Source organism: Carcharhinus amblyrhynchos, unplaced genomic scaffold (genome assembly GCF_965287045.1).
Source record: "Carcharhinus amblyrhynchos unplaced genomic scaffold, sCarAmb.v2.hapA scaffold_43, whole genome shotgun sequence".
Taxonomy (NCBI): Eukaryota; Metazoa; Chordata; class Chondrichthyes; order Carcharhiniformes; family Carcharhinidae; genus Carcharhinus; species Carcharhinus amblyrhynchos.
Window position 1 is genome coordinate 564,580 of NW_027649784.1, and position 17,820 is coordinate 582,399.

Here is a 17,820-nt window from a genome sequence, read left to right on the forward strand (position 1 = left end):
GGCATCATGAACGGCACAGGCTTGGCGGGCCGAAAGGCCTGTTCCTGTGCCGTACTGTTCCTTGTATACAGTTTAAAATCGATCAATTTTACATTTTTCTGATCAAATTCTCCTGTCTTTCATTCGCTTTGCATCAATCAACTTCAAAGCACTTAAATCATTAATAACATCTGTCATACACTTCGGCCAGTTGCATTTTACCCTCTGACTTGATGGGTTTCCATTGGTCCGTGGAATCCAGATGCTTCCTCCCCCTATCGCTGACTCAATTTCCTCTGTTGCTTAGCCACCCCAGACGCTGAAGTTAACAGTCCCACCAGTTTTCTCCGCATCACCGGCTGGGTCATAGAATCCCTACAGTGCAGAAGGAGGCCATTCGGCCCATCGAGTCTACACTGACCACAATCCCACCCAAGCCCTATCTCCATAACCCCATGTATTTACCCTAGCTAGTCCCCCTGACACTAAGGGGCAATTTAGCATGGTCAATCCACTTAACCCGCACATCTTTTGGACTGTGGGAGGAAACTGGAGCACCCGGAAGAAACTCACGCAGACATGGGGGGCTTGTGCAAACTCTATACAGACGGTGACCCAAACCAGGAATCGAACCTGGATCCCTGGCGCTGTGAGGCAGCAGTGCTAAGCATTGTGCCACTGTGTCGCCCATTGTCAGACCAATGCACATTCTCGGGTCTGAGAAGGCATCGTCTTATGCAGATAGTGAATAACTCTGTTCAGCGGCACGGTGGCGCAGTGGTCGGCACTGCTGCCTCACGGTGATAGGGACGCTGGTCTGATTTCCGACTTGGGTCACGTTCTCCCTGTGTGTGCGTGGGTTTCCTCTGGGTGCTCCAGTTTCCTCCCACAGTCTGAATGACGTGCTGGTTACGTGCATTGACCTGAACAGGCGCCAGAGTGAGGAAATTTCACAGTAAGTTCATTGCAGTGTTAATGTAAGCCGTACTGATAAATAAACTTTACTTTTTTACTTTATTCTACTCACTGCTCGCAATTCCCCCTTAAATAGGGAATACTCAAATAATAAGAACTTGCATGTTCCAAGGTTTCATTGTTCCCTAAGAATGTGGTTCTGACTCATAAGTCCCCATTCCATCAGGCCTTGCAATAACTTGCTCTTGGCTAAATCACTTCATCAAAATACAGGTAATATATTTAAAATTTTCAAAATGTGCATTCAAATCATAATCGCTCATTTTAAATCTTTTACTGCATTCAGATACATGTTAAGTATTCCTTTTGTTAGCTTATAAGTTGAGTTGGAATCATTTCACTCAATGCTGGTAGCTCTGTTGGTGGCTTAAACACTACTGGATATTCTCTAACCTACTTTCCTTTCCCTGCAGAGGCTGGGGGGGGGGGCACAGGAGGCTTCAGTCGGGACATTGGGGTTGGCCTATTGGAGTATGAGCTCCCTGATTAAGGAGTCAATTGATGGGATGTGTTATTGCAACTTGGCCACACCAAGAGTATTGTTTGCAGTTTTGGTCTCATTTTCTGAGGAAAGATGTTCTTGCTCTGGAGGGACTGCAGCGAAGGTTTATTTCGGAGATGGCGGGACTGATGTACGAGGAGAGATTGACTAGGTAGGTTAGGATTGTTTTCCCTGGAGTTCAGAGGCGGGGGAATCTCATAGAGACTTATAAAATTCTAACAGGACTAGACAGGGTAGATGCAGGGAGGATGTTCCCGATGGTGGGGGAAGTCCAGAACCAGGGGTCACAGTCTGAAGATTCAGGGTAGACCATTTAGGACATTTCTTCAGCCAGTGAGCCTGTGGAATTCATTACCACAGGAAGTAGTTGATGCCAAAACATTGAATGTATTAGAGAGGCGGCTGGATATAGCACTTGGGGTGAATGGGATAAAAAGTTATGGGGAGAAAGTCGGATGAGGCTATTGAGTTGGATGATTAGCCATGATCGTGATGAATCATGGGGCAGATTCGAAGGGCCGAATGGCCTCCTCCTGCTCCTATGTTTCTACGAATGGCAGAGCAGGCTCGAAGGGCCGAATAGCCTCCTCCTGCTCCTCTCTTCTATGTTTCTGTTGAAAGAAAAATGTTCTCACGTGTGTTTTTTTTTTCCTTCCTGACAGACTAAGGTGGTACAAGAAAGTCGCCCATCCAAATCTGGCAAGCAGAAGCGATTTCGTTGTTATACTCTGGTAACGAGGACCGATGTTCATTAAACCTGATGCTCCGATTATATAAGACCAATAGGAACAGAATTAGGCCACTCGGCCCATCGAGTCTGCTCTGCTATTCAATCATGGCTGATACGTTTCTCATCCCCATTCTCCTGCCTTTTCCCCGTAACCCCTGATCCCCTTATTAATCAGGAACCCATCTAACTCTGTCTTAAAGACACTCAATGACCTGGCCTCCACAGCCTTCTGCAGCAAAGAGTTCCACAGATTCCCCACTCTCTGGCTGAAGAAATTCCTCCTCATCTCTGTTTTAAAGTATTGTCCCTTTAGCCTGAGGTTGTGCCCTCTGGTTCTAGTTTTTCTTACTCATGGAAACATCCTGTCTACGTCCACTCTATCCAGGGCCTCACAGTATCCTCTAAGTTTCAATAAGATACCCCCCTCATCCTTCTAAACTCCAATGAACACAGACCCAGAGTCCTCAACCGTTCCCCATACGGTGCAAAGAGACATCGATAGGTTGCAGAGCTGGGCCGAAAAGTGTCGGTTTAACCCTGATAAGTGCGAGATGATTCATTTTGGTAGGACAAACCTGAATGTGGATTACAGGGTCAACGGCAGGGTTCTGAGGAATGTGGAGGAACAGAGAGATCTTGGGGTTCATATCCACAGATCTCTGAAGGCTGCCACTCAAGTGGATAGAGCAGGGAAGAAGGTTTATAGTGTGCTGGCGTTTATTAACAGGGTTTGTTCCAGAGATCATTGTTGTGAACCTCCTCTGGACCCCTTCTGAAGTCAGCACATCCTCCCTTAGATACGGGGCCCAAAACTGCTCACAATATTCCAAATGGGGGTCTGACCAGAGCCTTCTACAGCCTCAGAAGTACATCCATGCTCTTGTATTCTAGCCCTCTCGACATGAATGCTAACATTGCTTTTGGCTTCCTTACTGTTCAGGAAGCTTTAACTTCTGCCTGATGGTATGGTTCCTTTTCCAGGAGGTGATAAGACAGTGAGGTTTGGGATGGAACACAGCTCACGGGATTATGGACATGGGGTATACCATCAGCACAGATCATCAGGACCTAGACTGGAACTAGCCGGGTTTGAGCAAGTTGGAACCTGGGACAAGGTTTGCTGCCATCACACATGTGCCAAGCAAAGACTATCTCCAACGAAAGAAAGTCTAACATTCAAAACATTACTCATTCTCCCTTTATCAACTGGATACCCCATCCTGGTGGTTACCATTGGGTGGCACAGTGGTTAGCACTGCTGCCTCACAAAGCCAGTGACCCGGCCTCAATTTCTGGCTTGGGTCACTGTCTGTGTGGGGTTTGCATGTTCTCCCCATGTCTGCGTGGGTTTCCTCTGGGTGCTCCAGTTTCCTCCCAGAATCCAAAGATGTGTAGGTTAGGTGAATTGGCCATGCTAAATTTCCTCTTAGTATCAGGGGGATTAGCAGGATAAATACATAGGATGAGAAGATACTGGAGTTTGCACATTTTCCCCCGTGGGTTTCCTCTGGGTGCTCCGATTTCCTCCCACAGTCCGAAAGATGTGTTGGTTAGTTGGATTGGCCGTGGTAAATTCTCCCTTACCCGAACAGGCGCCAGAGTGTGGTGACGAGGGGATTCTCACAGTAACTTCACAGTAAGAACTCTCACAACACCAGATTAAAGTCCAAAGGTTTATTTGGTAGCATGAGCTTTAGGAGTGCTGCTCCTTCATCACTCACCTGAGGAAGGAGCGGCGCTCCGAAAGTTCATGCTACCAAATAAACGCATTGGACTTTAACATGGTGTTGTGAGACTTCTTACTGTCCCCATCCCAGTCCACAGTAACCTCGTTGCAGTGTTAATAGAAAGCGACTTGTGATGCTAATAAACAAAATATAAACTGAACTGGTCCAGCCATATAAATACTGTGGCCAGAAGAGCAGGACAGAGGCTGGGAATTCTGCAGTGAGTAACTCCCCTCCTGTCTCCCCAAAGCCTGTCCACAAGTCAGGAGTGTGGTGGAATATTCTCCACTTGCCTGGATGGGTGCGGCTCCCAACAACATTCAAGAAGCTCAACACCATCCAGGACAAAGCAGCCCTGCTTAACTGGCAACCCATCCACAAACACTCACTCCCTCCACCACCCTCGCAGCCATGTGTACCATCTACAAGGTGCACTGCAGCAACTCACCAAGGCTCCTTAGGCAGCACCTTCCAAACCCGCCACCTCTACCACCTAGAAGGACAAGGGCAGCAGATACCTGGAGAACCTGAAAGTTCCCCTCTGAGCCACTCACCATCCTGACTTGGAAATATATCAGCCGTTCCTTCATTGTGGCTGGGTCAAAATCCTGGAATACCCTTCCTAACAGCACTGTGGGTGTACCTACACAAGGATGGCAGCGGGTTCAAGAAAGCGGCTCACCCACTACCGTCTGTTTGTTGTTGGGCGGCACGGTGGCACAGTGGTTAGCACTGCTGCCTCACAGTGCCAGGGACCTGGGTTCGATTCCCGGCCTCGGGTCACTGTCTGTATGGAGTTTGCATGTTCTCCCTGTGTCTGTGTGGGTTTCCTCCGGGTGCTCCGGTTTCCTCCTGTAGTCCAAATATGTGCTGGTTAGATGGATTGGCCGTGCTAAATTTTCCCTCAGTGTTACCTGAACAGACGCCAGAGCGTGGCAAATAGGGGATTTTCACAGTAACTTCATTGCAATGTTAATGTAAGCCTATTTGTGACACTAATAAATAAACTTTAACGAACATCACTGTGGATGTGCCTACATCACATGGATTGCAGTGGTTCTGGAGGCCAGGTCATTTGAGTGTCTTTAAGACAGACATAGATAGGTTCTTGATTATTAAGGGGATCAGGGGTTGTGGGGAAAAGGCATGAGAACGGGGATGAGAAAAATATCAGCCATGATTGAATGGCGGAGCAGACTCGATGGGCCGAGTGGCCCAATTCTGCTCCTATGTCTTATGGTCTTATGGCTCAAGAAGACAGCTCACCACTACCTTCTCAAGGAGCTGTTAAGAGTGGGCAATCAACATTAGCCTAGCCAGTCATAATCACATCCCATGGAACGAGCAAATGAAATGACCTAAGTAGGACCCCAGGGTAACCGATCAACAGTGGGAGAAAAGAAGGGGTTCCAGTGTGGTTATGTCAATCTTTCCAACCAAGCCTGGCACCCATTGCAAAGGAGAGATGAGGAATGTTGTCCAAAGTCCCAATCTCAAACTGAATGATACTGATTGTCTCAGTAAATACTCTTCATTTGACTTCTGTTACAGGATGGAGAGGAAGTCTTTGACACGATGACGACATGGGAGGTAATGGTGTTTTTTTTAATCAATTGTAAAGCGTTAAGGTACAGGGTCAGAAACTCCAGGGTATAATTGTAAAGGGAGACCCAGGAGAACCTAAATAAACAAAATTTTCATGCACTGCTGTATTTGAAGTTAGTTAGGAAGTTCAGTTGCTAGGTATACATGGGGAGGTAGTAAATTGGTTTAGACATTGGTTCAATGGAAGAAGCCAGAGAGTGGTAGTGGAAGATTGCTTCTCTGAGTGGAGGCCTGTGACTTAGTGGTGTGCCATAGGGATCAGTGCTGGGTCTTTTGTTGTTTGTCATCTATATCAATGATCTGGACGATAATGTGGTAAATTGGATCAGCAAATTTGCTGATGATACAAAGATTGGAGGTGTAGTGGACAGTGAGGAAGGTTTTCAAAGCTTGCAGACGGATTTGAACCAACTAGAAAAATGGGCTGCAAAATGGCAGATGGAGTTTAATGCAGACAAGTGTGAGGTATTGCACTTTGGAAGGACAAACTAAAGTAGAACGTACAGGGTAAATGGTAGGATGCTAAAGAGTGCAGTAGAACAGAGGGATCTAGGAATACAGATAAATAATTTCCTAAAAGTGGCGTCACAGGTAGATAAGGTCATAAAGAGTGCTTTTGTAACATTGGCCTTTATAAATCAAAGTATTGAGTATAAGAGTTGGAAAGTTATGGTGAGGTTGTATAAGACATTGGTGAGGCCGAATTTAGAGTATTGTGTGCAATTTTGGTCACCTAATTACAGGAAGGATATCAATAAGGTTGAAAGAGTGCAGAGAAGGTTTACAAGGATGTTGCCGGGACTTGAGAAACTGAGTTACAGAGATAGGTTGAATAGGTTAGGACTTTATTCCCTGGAGCATAGAAGAATGAGGAGAGATTTGATAGAGGTGTATAAAATTATGATGGGTGTAGATAGAGCGAATGCAAGCAAGCTTTTTCCAGAGGCTAGGGGAGAAAAAAAACTAGAAGACACGGGTTAAGGGGGAAAAGTTTAAAGGGAATGTTGTGGGGGGACTTCTTCACACAGAGAGTGGTGGGAGTGTGGAATGAGCTGCCGGATAAAGTGGTAAATGCGGGCTCACTTTTAACATTTAAGAAAAACTTGGACAGGTACACGGACGAGAGGGGTGTGGAGGGATATGGTCTAAGTGCAGGTCAGTGGGACTAGGCAGAAAAATGGTTCGGCACAGACAGGAAAAGGCCTGTTTTCGTGCTGTAATTTTCTATGGTTCTAACTCTACAAGGTTACACGTGCCTTGGCTAAAATTTGCCTGCATCTTTAGCTCCTGCTGGTGGAACTCTTGTGACAAAACACCAGCACTTTGAGCAGCCCCATCTCAACACAAAATATATCAAAACACAACAGTATTATCGCAAAAGAACAAAGTGGCGCTCTGTGGCTTGCGTCCCCCTCAGCACTTCACAACCTACTAATTTTTTGTCATGGGGGTTACTTTGACACCTAAAGTTGTGCATAGTAAAGATCCCACAATAACTCATTGTCTCTTGGGTTGAGGGAGGAATACTGGCCAAGAGAGGGGGAACAAGACAAACTCCCCTCCTCTTCCTCCAATTCCTAGAATGCCTACAATTCAGAAGAAGACCATTTGGCCCATCAAAATTGCACCAACAACAATCCCACCACGACCTTTCCCGTAATCCCACCTATTTAGCAGTGCGGTAAACGGTGGATAGCACTCCTGCCTCACAGTGCCAGGGACCCAGGTTCAATTCTGGTCTCAAGTCACTATCTGTGTGGCGTTTGCATGTTTTTGATTTGATTTGATTTATTATTGTCACATGTGTTGAGATACAGTGAAAAGTATTGTTTCTTGCATGCTATACAAAGCATACTGTTCACAGAGCACATAGGGGAGAAGGATTTGATTTATTATTGTCATGTATTGGGATACAGTAAAAAGTATTGTTTCTTGTGAGCTATACAGACAAAGCATTCCATTCATAGAGAAGGAAAGGACAGAGTGCAGAATGTAGTGTTACAGACATAGCTAAGGTGTAGAGAAAGATCAACTTAATGCGAGGTAGGTCCATTCAAAAGTCTGACGGCAGCAGGGAAGAAGTTGTTCTTGAGTTGGTTGGTACGTGACCTCAGACTTTTGTATCTTTTTCCCGATGGAAGAAGGTGGAACAGAAAATGTCCGGGGTGCATAGGGTCCTTAATTATGCTGGCTGCTTTTCCCGAGGCAGCGGGAAGTGTAGACAGAGTCAATGGATGGGAGGCTGGTTTGCGTGATGGATTGGGCTACATTCGTGACCTTCTGTAGTTCCTTGCAGTCTTGGGCAGAGCAGGAGCCCATACCAAGCTGTGATACAACCAGAAAGGATGCTTTCTGTGATGCATCTGTAAATGTTGGTGAGAGTCACAGCGGACATGCCAAATTTCCTGAGTCTTTTGAGAAAGTAGAAGCTCCCCTGTTCTCCCCGTGTCTGCAAGGGTTTCCTCCGAGTCTGCTGGTTTCCTCCCTCACTCCCATCAACCTAACGCGCACATCTTTGGCCATGGTAAATTGACCCTAATGTTAGGTGGTTAACACACGGTAAATACGTGGGTTTATGAAAGTAGGGCCTGGGTGGGATTGTGGTTGGTGCAGACTCGATGGCTGAATGGCCTCCTTCTGCACTGTGGGCAATCTGTGACTCTATGTATTTAACCTGCTAAACCACCTGACACTAAGAAGCAATTTAGCTCGGCCAATCCACCTAATCTGCACATCTTTGGACTGTGGGAAGAAACCTGAGCACCCAGAGGAAACCCACATGGACATGGGGGAGAATGTGCAGACTCCACAGAGACCCGAGGCCAGAATTGAGCCTGGGTGTCTGATGCTGTGAGGCAGCAGGACAAACCACTCTGCCACCATGTCTGAAGGAACCTTTTTGTCTCCATATCCAGACCCAATCCACAAGGAAATTTGTCACTGTGTGTTATGAATCACAAGATAGTGTGAATTTAAACTAGGGCAGACTCTGCTGCTGCAGACACAGTCCGCAACAGAACACTCTGTCAAAAACTAGAGAGAATTTAGGTCTGGGTGAATAAAAGCTGAGGTTTGGGGACCCATAAGTACAATACTGAAAACTAACACAAGATTTAACTTTATTCCTTCAAGCACCTTGCAATGATCTTGCAATTGTGTGTTGGCCTCTATATGTGCTGTGCTTGTGAATCTACCTCTCCACTCACCTGAGGAAGGAGCAGCGCTTCTGAAGCTTGTAATTCTAAATAAACCTGTTGGACTTTCACCTGGTGTTGTGAGACTCCTGACTAGAACAACAAGGCAGTCGATATCTGGGAACACCACCACCGGGAGGTTCCTCCTCTGAGTCACGCGCCATCCTGTTTTGGAAATATATCGGCTGTTCCTTCACTGCCAATGGGTCAAAATCCTGGAACTCACTCCCTAACAGCACTACACAAGAAGAACCTATACAAGGGGGACAGCAGCGGATTCAGGAAGGCAGCTCACCCGCTGCCTTCAGTACGTTTTAGGGTGACACAATGGTACAGTGGTTAGCACTGCTGCCTCACAGCGCCAGGGACCTGGGTTCAATTCCCGGCTTGGGTCACTGTTGTGCAGAGTTTGCACGTTCTCCCTGTGTCTGTGTGGGTTTCCTCTGGGTGCTCGGGTTTCCTCCCACAGTCCGAAAGACGTGCTGGTTAGGGTGCATTAGCCATGCTACATTCTCCCTCAGTGTTACCCGAACAGGCAACGGACTGTGGCTATGAGGGGATTTTCACAGTATTTTCATTGCAGTGTTAATGTAAGCCAACTTGTGACTAACAAATAAACTTTAACTTTTTCTCAAGGGGGCAATTAGAATTATCGAATCATAGAGTCCCTACAGTGCAGAAGGAGGCCATTTGTTCCATCAACTCTACACCTACCACAATCCCACTGAGGCTCTATCCCCTTAACCCCTAGCTAGCCTCCTGACACTAAGGGGTAATTTAGAATGGCCAATCCACCTAACCCGCACTTCTTTGGACTGTGGGAGGAAACCGGAGCACCCGGAGGAAACCCACACAGACACGGAGAGAATATGCAGACTCCACACGGACGATGACCCAAGGCAGGGAATCAAACTCGGGTCCCTGGCGCTGTGACGCAGCAGTGTTAACCACTGTGCTGCCCCTCTCAGAATTGACAAATAATGCTGGCCCTAGCCAGCAATGCCCATATCTTGTCAATGAATCTGTCAACATCAAAAATCACTAAATGAAATCCTTTAACCCCATTAAACCCCACAGCGATCTGTGGTTCCCCTTTAATGTTCCACACGCAGGGGAATACAACCTCCTTCTACACTGTAGGGATTCTGTGATGCACTGAAAATATGTGGGGTTATGGGAATGGGGTCTGGATGGGATTGTTGTCAGTACAGGCTCAATGGGCCGAATGGCCGCCTTCTACACTGTAAGGATTCTATGATGAGCCCAGCCTCATAATGTGGCCCTAATAATGCAGGGTAATTCTGATGAACGTGTGCTGCAGTGTCCCCCCCCCCCAACTCCCCCACTGCCTAAGGCCTACTTGTCCTTCCTTGCTTACGGTTTTCCGAATGGAACCCATTTCTCCAGATAGGGTCTGTCCAAAGCTTTAATGGAAACTGAAAATCTCTTTTACCCCTTTGTATTCCAACCCACAGGAGATAAAAACTAAGATTCCAGTGACCTTTTTAATTATGTTTTGTTTTGTCCTGTCCCAGCTGCTTTTATAGAGGGAGCTTTACTCTGTACCAGACGCCGTGCTGTACCTGTCCTGGGAGTGTTTGATGGGAACAGTGTAGAGGGAGCTTTACTCTGTATCTAACCCCGTGCTGTACCTGTCCTGGGAGTGTTTGATGGGGGACAGTGCAGAGGGAGCTTTACTCTGTATCTAACCCCGTGCTGTACCTGTCCTGGGAGTGTTTGATGGGGGGACAGTGTAGAGGGAGCTTTACTCTGTATCTAACCCCGTGCTGTACCTGTCCTGGGAGTGTTTGATGGGGGGACAGTGCAAAGGGAGCTTTACTCTGTATCTAACCCCGTGTTGTACCTGTCCTGGGAGTGTTTGATGGGGGGACAGTGTAGACGGAGCTTTACTCTGTATCTAACCCCGTGCTGTACCTGTCCTGGGAGTGTTTGATGGATCTGTATCCAAACCGTGTGTTGTGTAAAATGGGAACTGTTGCAAGCCTCAGCTTGGGAATAAAATTCAGATGAAAATGTTTTACTGAAGGTTGCTGTAATTGGTGTGTGATCACCCTGTCTATCGAGTGCAGGTTGGAGACTCCACTGTCCGTGATTGCCTTTGTCCTGAGACTGAAATAAGGCTGTGTTTATTGCTTTGTTCTTTTGGCTGCAGGTGGATGATTGGGAGTACGCCCAGCTCCAAGAGGTGATTAACCTGGATGAGTGTGTGATTGACCCAGCTCCCTTCAGACTAGTGGAGAAGGAAACACTGCACGAGGTAACGTGTTGGGTCTTGTTCCAGCTGGGTGGTAATGATCATCTGCCTCTCCTCCCAACGTCACACTTTCCTCTGGCTGACTGAACAGGTGGAGCTACCGGCATTGGACTCGTACAGTCATAGAGGTTTACTGCATGGAAACAGGCCCTTCGGTCCAACTTGTCCATGTCACCCTTTTTCTTTTAATCACTAAGCTAGTCCCAATTGTCCGTATTTGGCCCACATCCCTCTATACCCATTTTACCTGTTCTGTTCAGCACAGTGGGTTAGCACTGCTGCCTCACAGCGCCAGGGACCTGGGTTCAATTCTCGGCTTGGGTCACTGTCTGTGTGGAGTCTGCATGTTCTCCCCCTGTCTGTGTGGGTTCCCTCCAGGTGCTCCGGTTTCCTCCCACAGTCCAAAGATATGCAGGTTAGGGTGCATTGGTTGCACTAAATTCTCCCTCAGTGTTAACCGAACAGGCACCGGAGTGTGGCAATAGGGGATTTTCACAGTCATTTCATTGCAGCGTTAATGTAATGTGATGAATAAATAAAACTGCCTCGCGGCGCCAGGGACCCAGGTTCGATACCCGGCTTGGGTCCCTGTCTGTGCGGAGTCTGCACATTCTCCCCCGTGTCTGCGTGGGTTTCCGCGGGTGCTCTGGTTTCCTCCCACAGTCCAAAGATGTGTGGGTTATGTGGATTGACCATGCTAAATTTCCCTTTAGTGTCCAAAGATGTGTTGGTTAGGGGGATTAGTGGGGTAAATACATAGGGTTACATTGGATAGGGTCTGGGTGGGGTGCTCTGTTGGAGAATTGGTGCAGGCCTGATGGGCCAAATGGCCTGCTTCTGTGCTGCAGGCGTTCTGTACCATTGTAACTGTCTAAACGCTTTTTAAAAGACAATATTGTACCTGCCTCTACAACTACCTCTGGCAGCTTGTTCCAGACACTCACCATCCTCTGTGTGAAAAAATTGCCCCTCTGGATCATTTTTTGTATTTCTCCCCTCTCACCTTAAACCTATGCCCTCTAGTTTTAGACTCTCCTATCTTAGGAAAAGAAAGTTAATGTTAAGAACATAAGAAATAGCAGGAGTAGGCCATCTAGCCCTTCGAGCCTGCCCCGCCATTCAATAACATCATGGCTGATCTGTCGTGGCTCAGTCCCACATTCCCGCCCTCTCCCCATAACCCTTAATCCCCTCTCTTATCAAAAACTCATCAACCCGCGTCTTAAAAATATTTAGCGAGGCAGCCTCCACCACTTCAACGGGCAGAGAATTCCAGAGATTCACCACCCTTTGAGTGAAGAAGTTCCTCCTCAACTCCGTTCTAAACCACCCCCCCTTTATCTTGAGGCTGTGCCCCCTAGTCCTACTGTCCTTTCTGAGCGGGAAGAGTCTCTCCACCTCTATCCTATCCATCCCATTCATCATCTTATACGTCTCAATGAGATCTCCCCTCATTCTTCTAAACTCTAATGAGTACAAGCCTAGTTTATTCAGCCTCTCCTCATAGCTCAACCCCCTCAACTCCGGTATCAGCCTAGTAAACCTCCTCTGCACTCCCTCCAAGGCCAAAATATCCTTGCGTAAGTACGGCACCCAAAACTGCACACAGTACTCCAGCTGCGGCCTCACCAATGCCCTATACAGCCGCAGCAAGACCTCCCTACTTTTATATTCAATCCCCCTCGCTATGAAGGCCAGCATCCCATTCGCCTTCCTGACCACCTGCTGCACCTGCAAGCTGGGTTAAGTTTTATTTATTCATCACATTACATTAACACTGCAATGAAGTTACTGTGAAAATCCCCCAGTCGCCACATTCCAGCACCTGTTGGTAACACTGAGGGAGAATTTAGCACGGCCAATGCACCTAACTTGCATATATTTGGACTGTGGGAGGAACTCAGAGCACCCGGAGGAGTGGAGCTTATCTTTCTTTAATGCTTTTGCATTTCGAGAGACTGGGTTAACCTCAGTACCTCCTGGTCACTTTAACCAAAAGATATAACAGTATGTCTGGCAATGCAGCAGACAGCTTGCTCAGGGTACATCAACTGTACACTGCTTTCACCTACTGTACAATTTCAGGATCTGAGAGGTTTGATATTCTCCCCTCTCTGCTGAGTTTCACTGACCTGACCTTTTTTATTTGATTTATTTTTTTCACATGTATTGGGATACAGTGAAAAGTATTGTTTCTTGTGTGTTATAAAGACAGAGCATATTGTTCATAGAGAAGAAAATGAGTGCAGAATATAGTGTTACTGTCATTGCTCAGGTGTAGAGAAAGATCAACTTAATGCGAGGTAGGTCCATTCAAAAGTCTGACGGCAGCAGGGAAGAAGCTGTTCTTGAGTCAATTGGTACGTGACCCCAGACTTTTGTACCTTTTTCCCAACGGAAAAATGTGGAAGAGAGAATATGAGGTGCCTGGAGTCCTTCGTTATGCTGAATGCTTTGCTGAGGCAGCAGGAAGTGTAGACAGAGTCAATGGATGGGAGGCTGGTTTGCGTGATGGATTGGGCTACATTCACCACTTTTTGTAGCTCCTTGAATTCTTGGCCAGAGCAGGAACCATACCAAGCTTTCTATGGTGCATCTCTAAAAGTTGGTGAGAGTCGTAGCTGACCTGCCAAATTTCCTTCGTCTTCTGAGAAAGTAGAGACATTGGTGGGCTTTCTTAACTATAGTGTCGGCATGGGGGGGATCCAGAACAGGTTGTTGGTGATCTGGACACCTAAAAACTTGAAGTTCTCGACCATTTCTACTTCATTTCTACCCCATTGATGTAGACAGGGGCATGTTCTCCTTTCGACTTCCTGAAGTCGATAACAATCTCCTTCGTTTTATTGACCTTGAGGGGGAGATTATTGTTGCACCAGTTCACCAGATTCTCGATCTCATTCCTGGACTCTGTCTCGTCGTTGTTTGAGATCCGACCCATTACGTTGGTGTCATCGGCAAACTTGAGTTGGAGCGGAATTTGGCCGCACAGTCGTAGGTGTATAAGGAGTGTAGTAGGGGGCTAAGGACACAGCCTTATGGGACACCATAACGTGTTGAGGATGATTGTGGAGGAGGTGTTGTTGCCTATCCCTCCTGATCGTGGTCTGTGGGTTTGGAAGTTCAGGATATAGTCGCAGAGATGGGATTGAGTAGGTTACAGAGATTGGGAGCGAGGACAGGCCAAGGAGGGATTTGGAAGCAAGTATGAGAATGCTCCCAGATCAGGAGACGAGGGGAGGGGGTGCGGGGTCAGTAAACGGGTGATGAGTCAATGGTTGGGGTGGGGGGGGGGGTGGTGGTGCCAGGAAAAGGCAGCAGAGTCCTGGATGAGCCAGACTGATGGGTTGGGTTGTAGATGGAAGACTAGCCAAGTACTTTTCGGCACAGTCCCAGAGGTAGTCTACAAGAGTCAATTCGTGTCACGCACAGATTCTGAATAGTCCAAACTATTTTTAAAAACAGAATAAGTAAATATAAGAGGACTTCTTTCATTCCAGTGTTATGACCTCTTCAATCTCCTGGGACTGCGGATTGCGTATGTGACCTCCACTGGAAGATTGGTTGGTGTGGTCGCACTGAAAGAGGTACGGGGAGTCCACCTTCTGTATCCCTTGCCAGCCTGTGACTCTCACAGAGGGTCTGCTTTGAGCCCTATGTGTTAAAGAGCCAGAAAGCCTGTATCCCAGTGTTATACAGCCACAGTGCTGTCCCCACCAGTACTGTATCCCAGTGTTATAGTGACAGACCCGTCCCCACTAGTACTGTACCCCAGTGTTATACAGTGCCAGACCCATCCCCACCAGTACTGTACCCCAGTGTTATACAGTGCCAGACCCATCCCCACCAGTACTGTATCCCAGTGTTATACAGTGACAGACACGTCCCCACCAGTACTGTACCCCAGTGTTATACAGTGACAGACCCGTCCCCACCAGTACTGTACCCCAGTGTTATACAGTGACAGACCCGTTCCCACCAGTACTGTACCCCAGTGTTATACAGTGACGGACCCGCCCCCACCAGTACTGTACCCCAGTGTTATACAACGACAGACCCATCCCCACCAGTACTGTACCCCAGTGTTATACAGTGACAGACCCATCCCCACCAGTACTGTACCCCAGTGTTATACAGCGACAGACCTGCCCCCACCAGTACTGTACCCCAGTGTTATACAGTGACAGACCCGTTCCCACCAGTACTGTACCCCAGTGTTATAGTGACGGACCCGCCCCCACCAGTACTGTACCCCAGTGTTATACAGCGACAGACCCATCCCCACCAGTACTGTACCCCAGTGTTATACAGTGACAGACCCATCCCCACCAGTACTGTACCCCAGTGTTATACAGCGACAGACCCGTCCCCACCAGTACTGTACCCCAGTGTTATACAGCGACAGACCCGTCCCCACCAGTACTGTACCCCAGTGTTATACAGCGACAGACCTGCCCCCACCAGTACTGTACCCCAGTGTTATACAGCGACAGACCCGTCCCCACCAGTACTGTACCCCAGTGTTATACAGTGACAGACCCGTCCCCACCAGTACCGTACCCCAGTGTTATACAGTGACAGACCCGTCCCCACCAGTACTGTACCCCAGTGTTATACAGCGACAGACCCGCCCCCACCAGTACTGTACCCCAGTGTTATACAGTGCCAGACCCATCCCCACCAGTACTGTATCCCAGTGTTATACACTGACAGACCTGCCCCCACCAGTACTGTACCCCAGTGTTATACAGTGACAGACCCGCCCCCACCAGTACTGTACCCCAGTGTTATACAGTGACAGACCCATCTCCACCAGTACTGTACCCCAGTGTTATACAGTGACGGACCCACCCCCACCAGTACTGTACCCCAGTGTTATACAGTGACAGACCCGTCCCCACCAGTACTGTACCCCAGTGTTATACAGTGACAGACCCGTCCCCACCAGTACTGTACCCCAGTGTTATACAGTGACAGACCCGTCCCCACCAGTACTGTACCCCAATGTTTTAAAGCGCCGTGTACCAGAGGGCCTGGCATTTTGTCACCTGCCTTCTTTTCCCTCGGCAGCTCAAGGCGGCAGTTGAGAGTTGTGTGAAGGGGACTTCCACCAGGGGGAGCTCAGCGAGGGATGAGGACCTCTCTCAGAACATCACCCTGATGCACAACGAAGGGGCCAAGGAGAACTGAAGCCGGTGGGGGGGGGGGGGCGCTGGAGTTGGGGGTGAATGCGGAGGTTACCGGAGGCTGGAATCTGCCTGGCAGTCTGCCCTCGGTGCCCCCACTGCCTCAACATCAATGAGCCCTCTCTTTGGCACGAGCAACTGGCAAAAAAGCCAGAGACAAACCATCTTGTGATGGATCTGTAGCTCACCTTTGGATAGCTTCGCTCTTCAGCACTGCTCATTTCAAACCCCATGTCTGTATTCTCTTCCAAATTGGAGACAGCCACCCTCCCGCCTAAACATCCCCTTCCTCCTCTGCACCCCCCCCCAACCCTCCCCTCAAAGAAATTAGAAACGGGGTGGGCCATTCAGCCGTTCCATCCTGCTCCACCATTCATTTTGATCATAGAACATAGAACATTACAGCGCAGATCTCCCCACCTCCTCTCCCCTCCACCCCCCCACCTTCCCCCTGCCAAAGACCTATCTAACCCTGGGCCCGACAGTTGTGCCTTCAGCCATCTGAGAGTGCTAAATGCCCTGAGATTGTTTTGAATTGCTCTGAGATATTTGTGAGGTGTAGGTTGTTGTTGTAGTGGCCTGCCATTCTTACTCCATCCACATGGTGGCACTGTTCCCTCCAAAGCACTGCAACAGGATCCCTAATTCTCCAGATCGAACATCGAACCCCGAAGGTGCAGAAGGAGGCCATTCAGACTCCCGGATCCGCACCGACTCTTGACAGTGTCTCACCCAGGCTCTATCCCCGTAATACCCTGTATTTACCCCCTAGCCTGCACATCCTTGGACCCAAACAGGCAATTTGGCATGGCCAATCCGCCTAACCTGCATATCTTTAGATACTAAAGGGCAATTTAGTCTGGCCAATCCATCTAACCTGCACATCTTTGGAGTGCGGGAGGTAACTGACTCTCTGAAAGAGTAGGGTACCCAGGGTCTACCCCCTGCCTTATCTCCATAACTCTGCACATTTACCATGGCTAATTCCCCTAACCTACATGTCTTTAGACATTGAGGTGCAATTTTGCATGGTCAATGCACTCTAACCAGCACGTCTTTCAGATTGTGGGAGGAAATTGGAGCACCCAGAGGAAACCCACGCAGACACGGGGAGAACATGCAGACTTCGCACAGACAGTGACCCAAGCCGGGAATCGAACCCAGGTCCCTGGCACTGTGAGGCAGCAGTGCTCACTACTGTGCCGCCGTGCAGATCTGGGACATCACTGCAGGAGTTCCTCAGGGTTAGTGTCTGGGACCCAATCATCTTCAGCTGCTTCACCAATGTCCTTCCCTCCAACATAAGGTCAGAAGTGGGGATGTTTGCTGATGACTGCACAATGTTCAGCATCACCCGCGACTCCTCAGGTGCTGAAGCAGGCCATGTCCAAATGCAGCAAGAACTGGACAGTATCCAGGTTTAGGCTGACAAGTGGCGAGTAACATTCGTGCCACACAAGTTCCAGGCAATGACCACCCCAAATAATACAGAATCTAACCAACGTCCCATGACATTTAATGGCTGAATCCCCCTGGGGATTACCATTGACCCGAAACTAAATTGGACCCAGCCGTATACGTACCGTGGCTACCAGAGCAAGTCAGAGGCTAGGAATCCTGTGGAGAGTAACTCACTTCCTGATTTTT

At 48.3% G+C, this 17,820-nt stretch overlaps 1 protein-coding gene across 1 annotated transcript in view; it reads left to right on the forward strand.

Moving 5' to 3' along the window:
• LOC145337098 (chloride channel protein ClC-Kb-like) overlaps positions 1-16,177 on the forward strand; it is a 73,423-nt gene extending 57,246 nt beyond the window's left edge. Inside the window, exons 19-23 of the mRNA XM_080181851.1 lie at positions 2,119-2,187; positions 5,465-5,503; positions 10,886-10,990; positions 14,488-14,574; positions 16,058-16,177. Coding sequence (XP_080037977.1) covers positions 2,119-2,187; positions 5,465-5,503; positions 10,886-10,990; positions 14,488-14,574; positions 16,058-16,177 — 420 coding nt within the window. The remainder of the gene's footprint in view (positions 1-2,118; positions 2,188-5,464; positions 5,504-10,885; positions 10,991-14,487; positions 14,575-16,057) is intronic.
• The last annotated feature ends 1,643 nt before the right edge of the window (positions 16,178-17,820 follow it).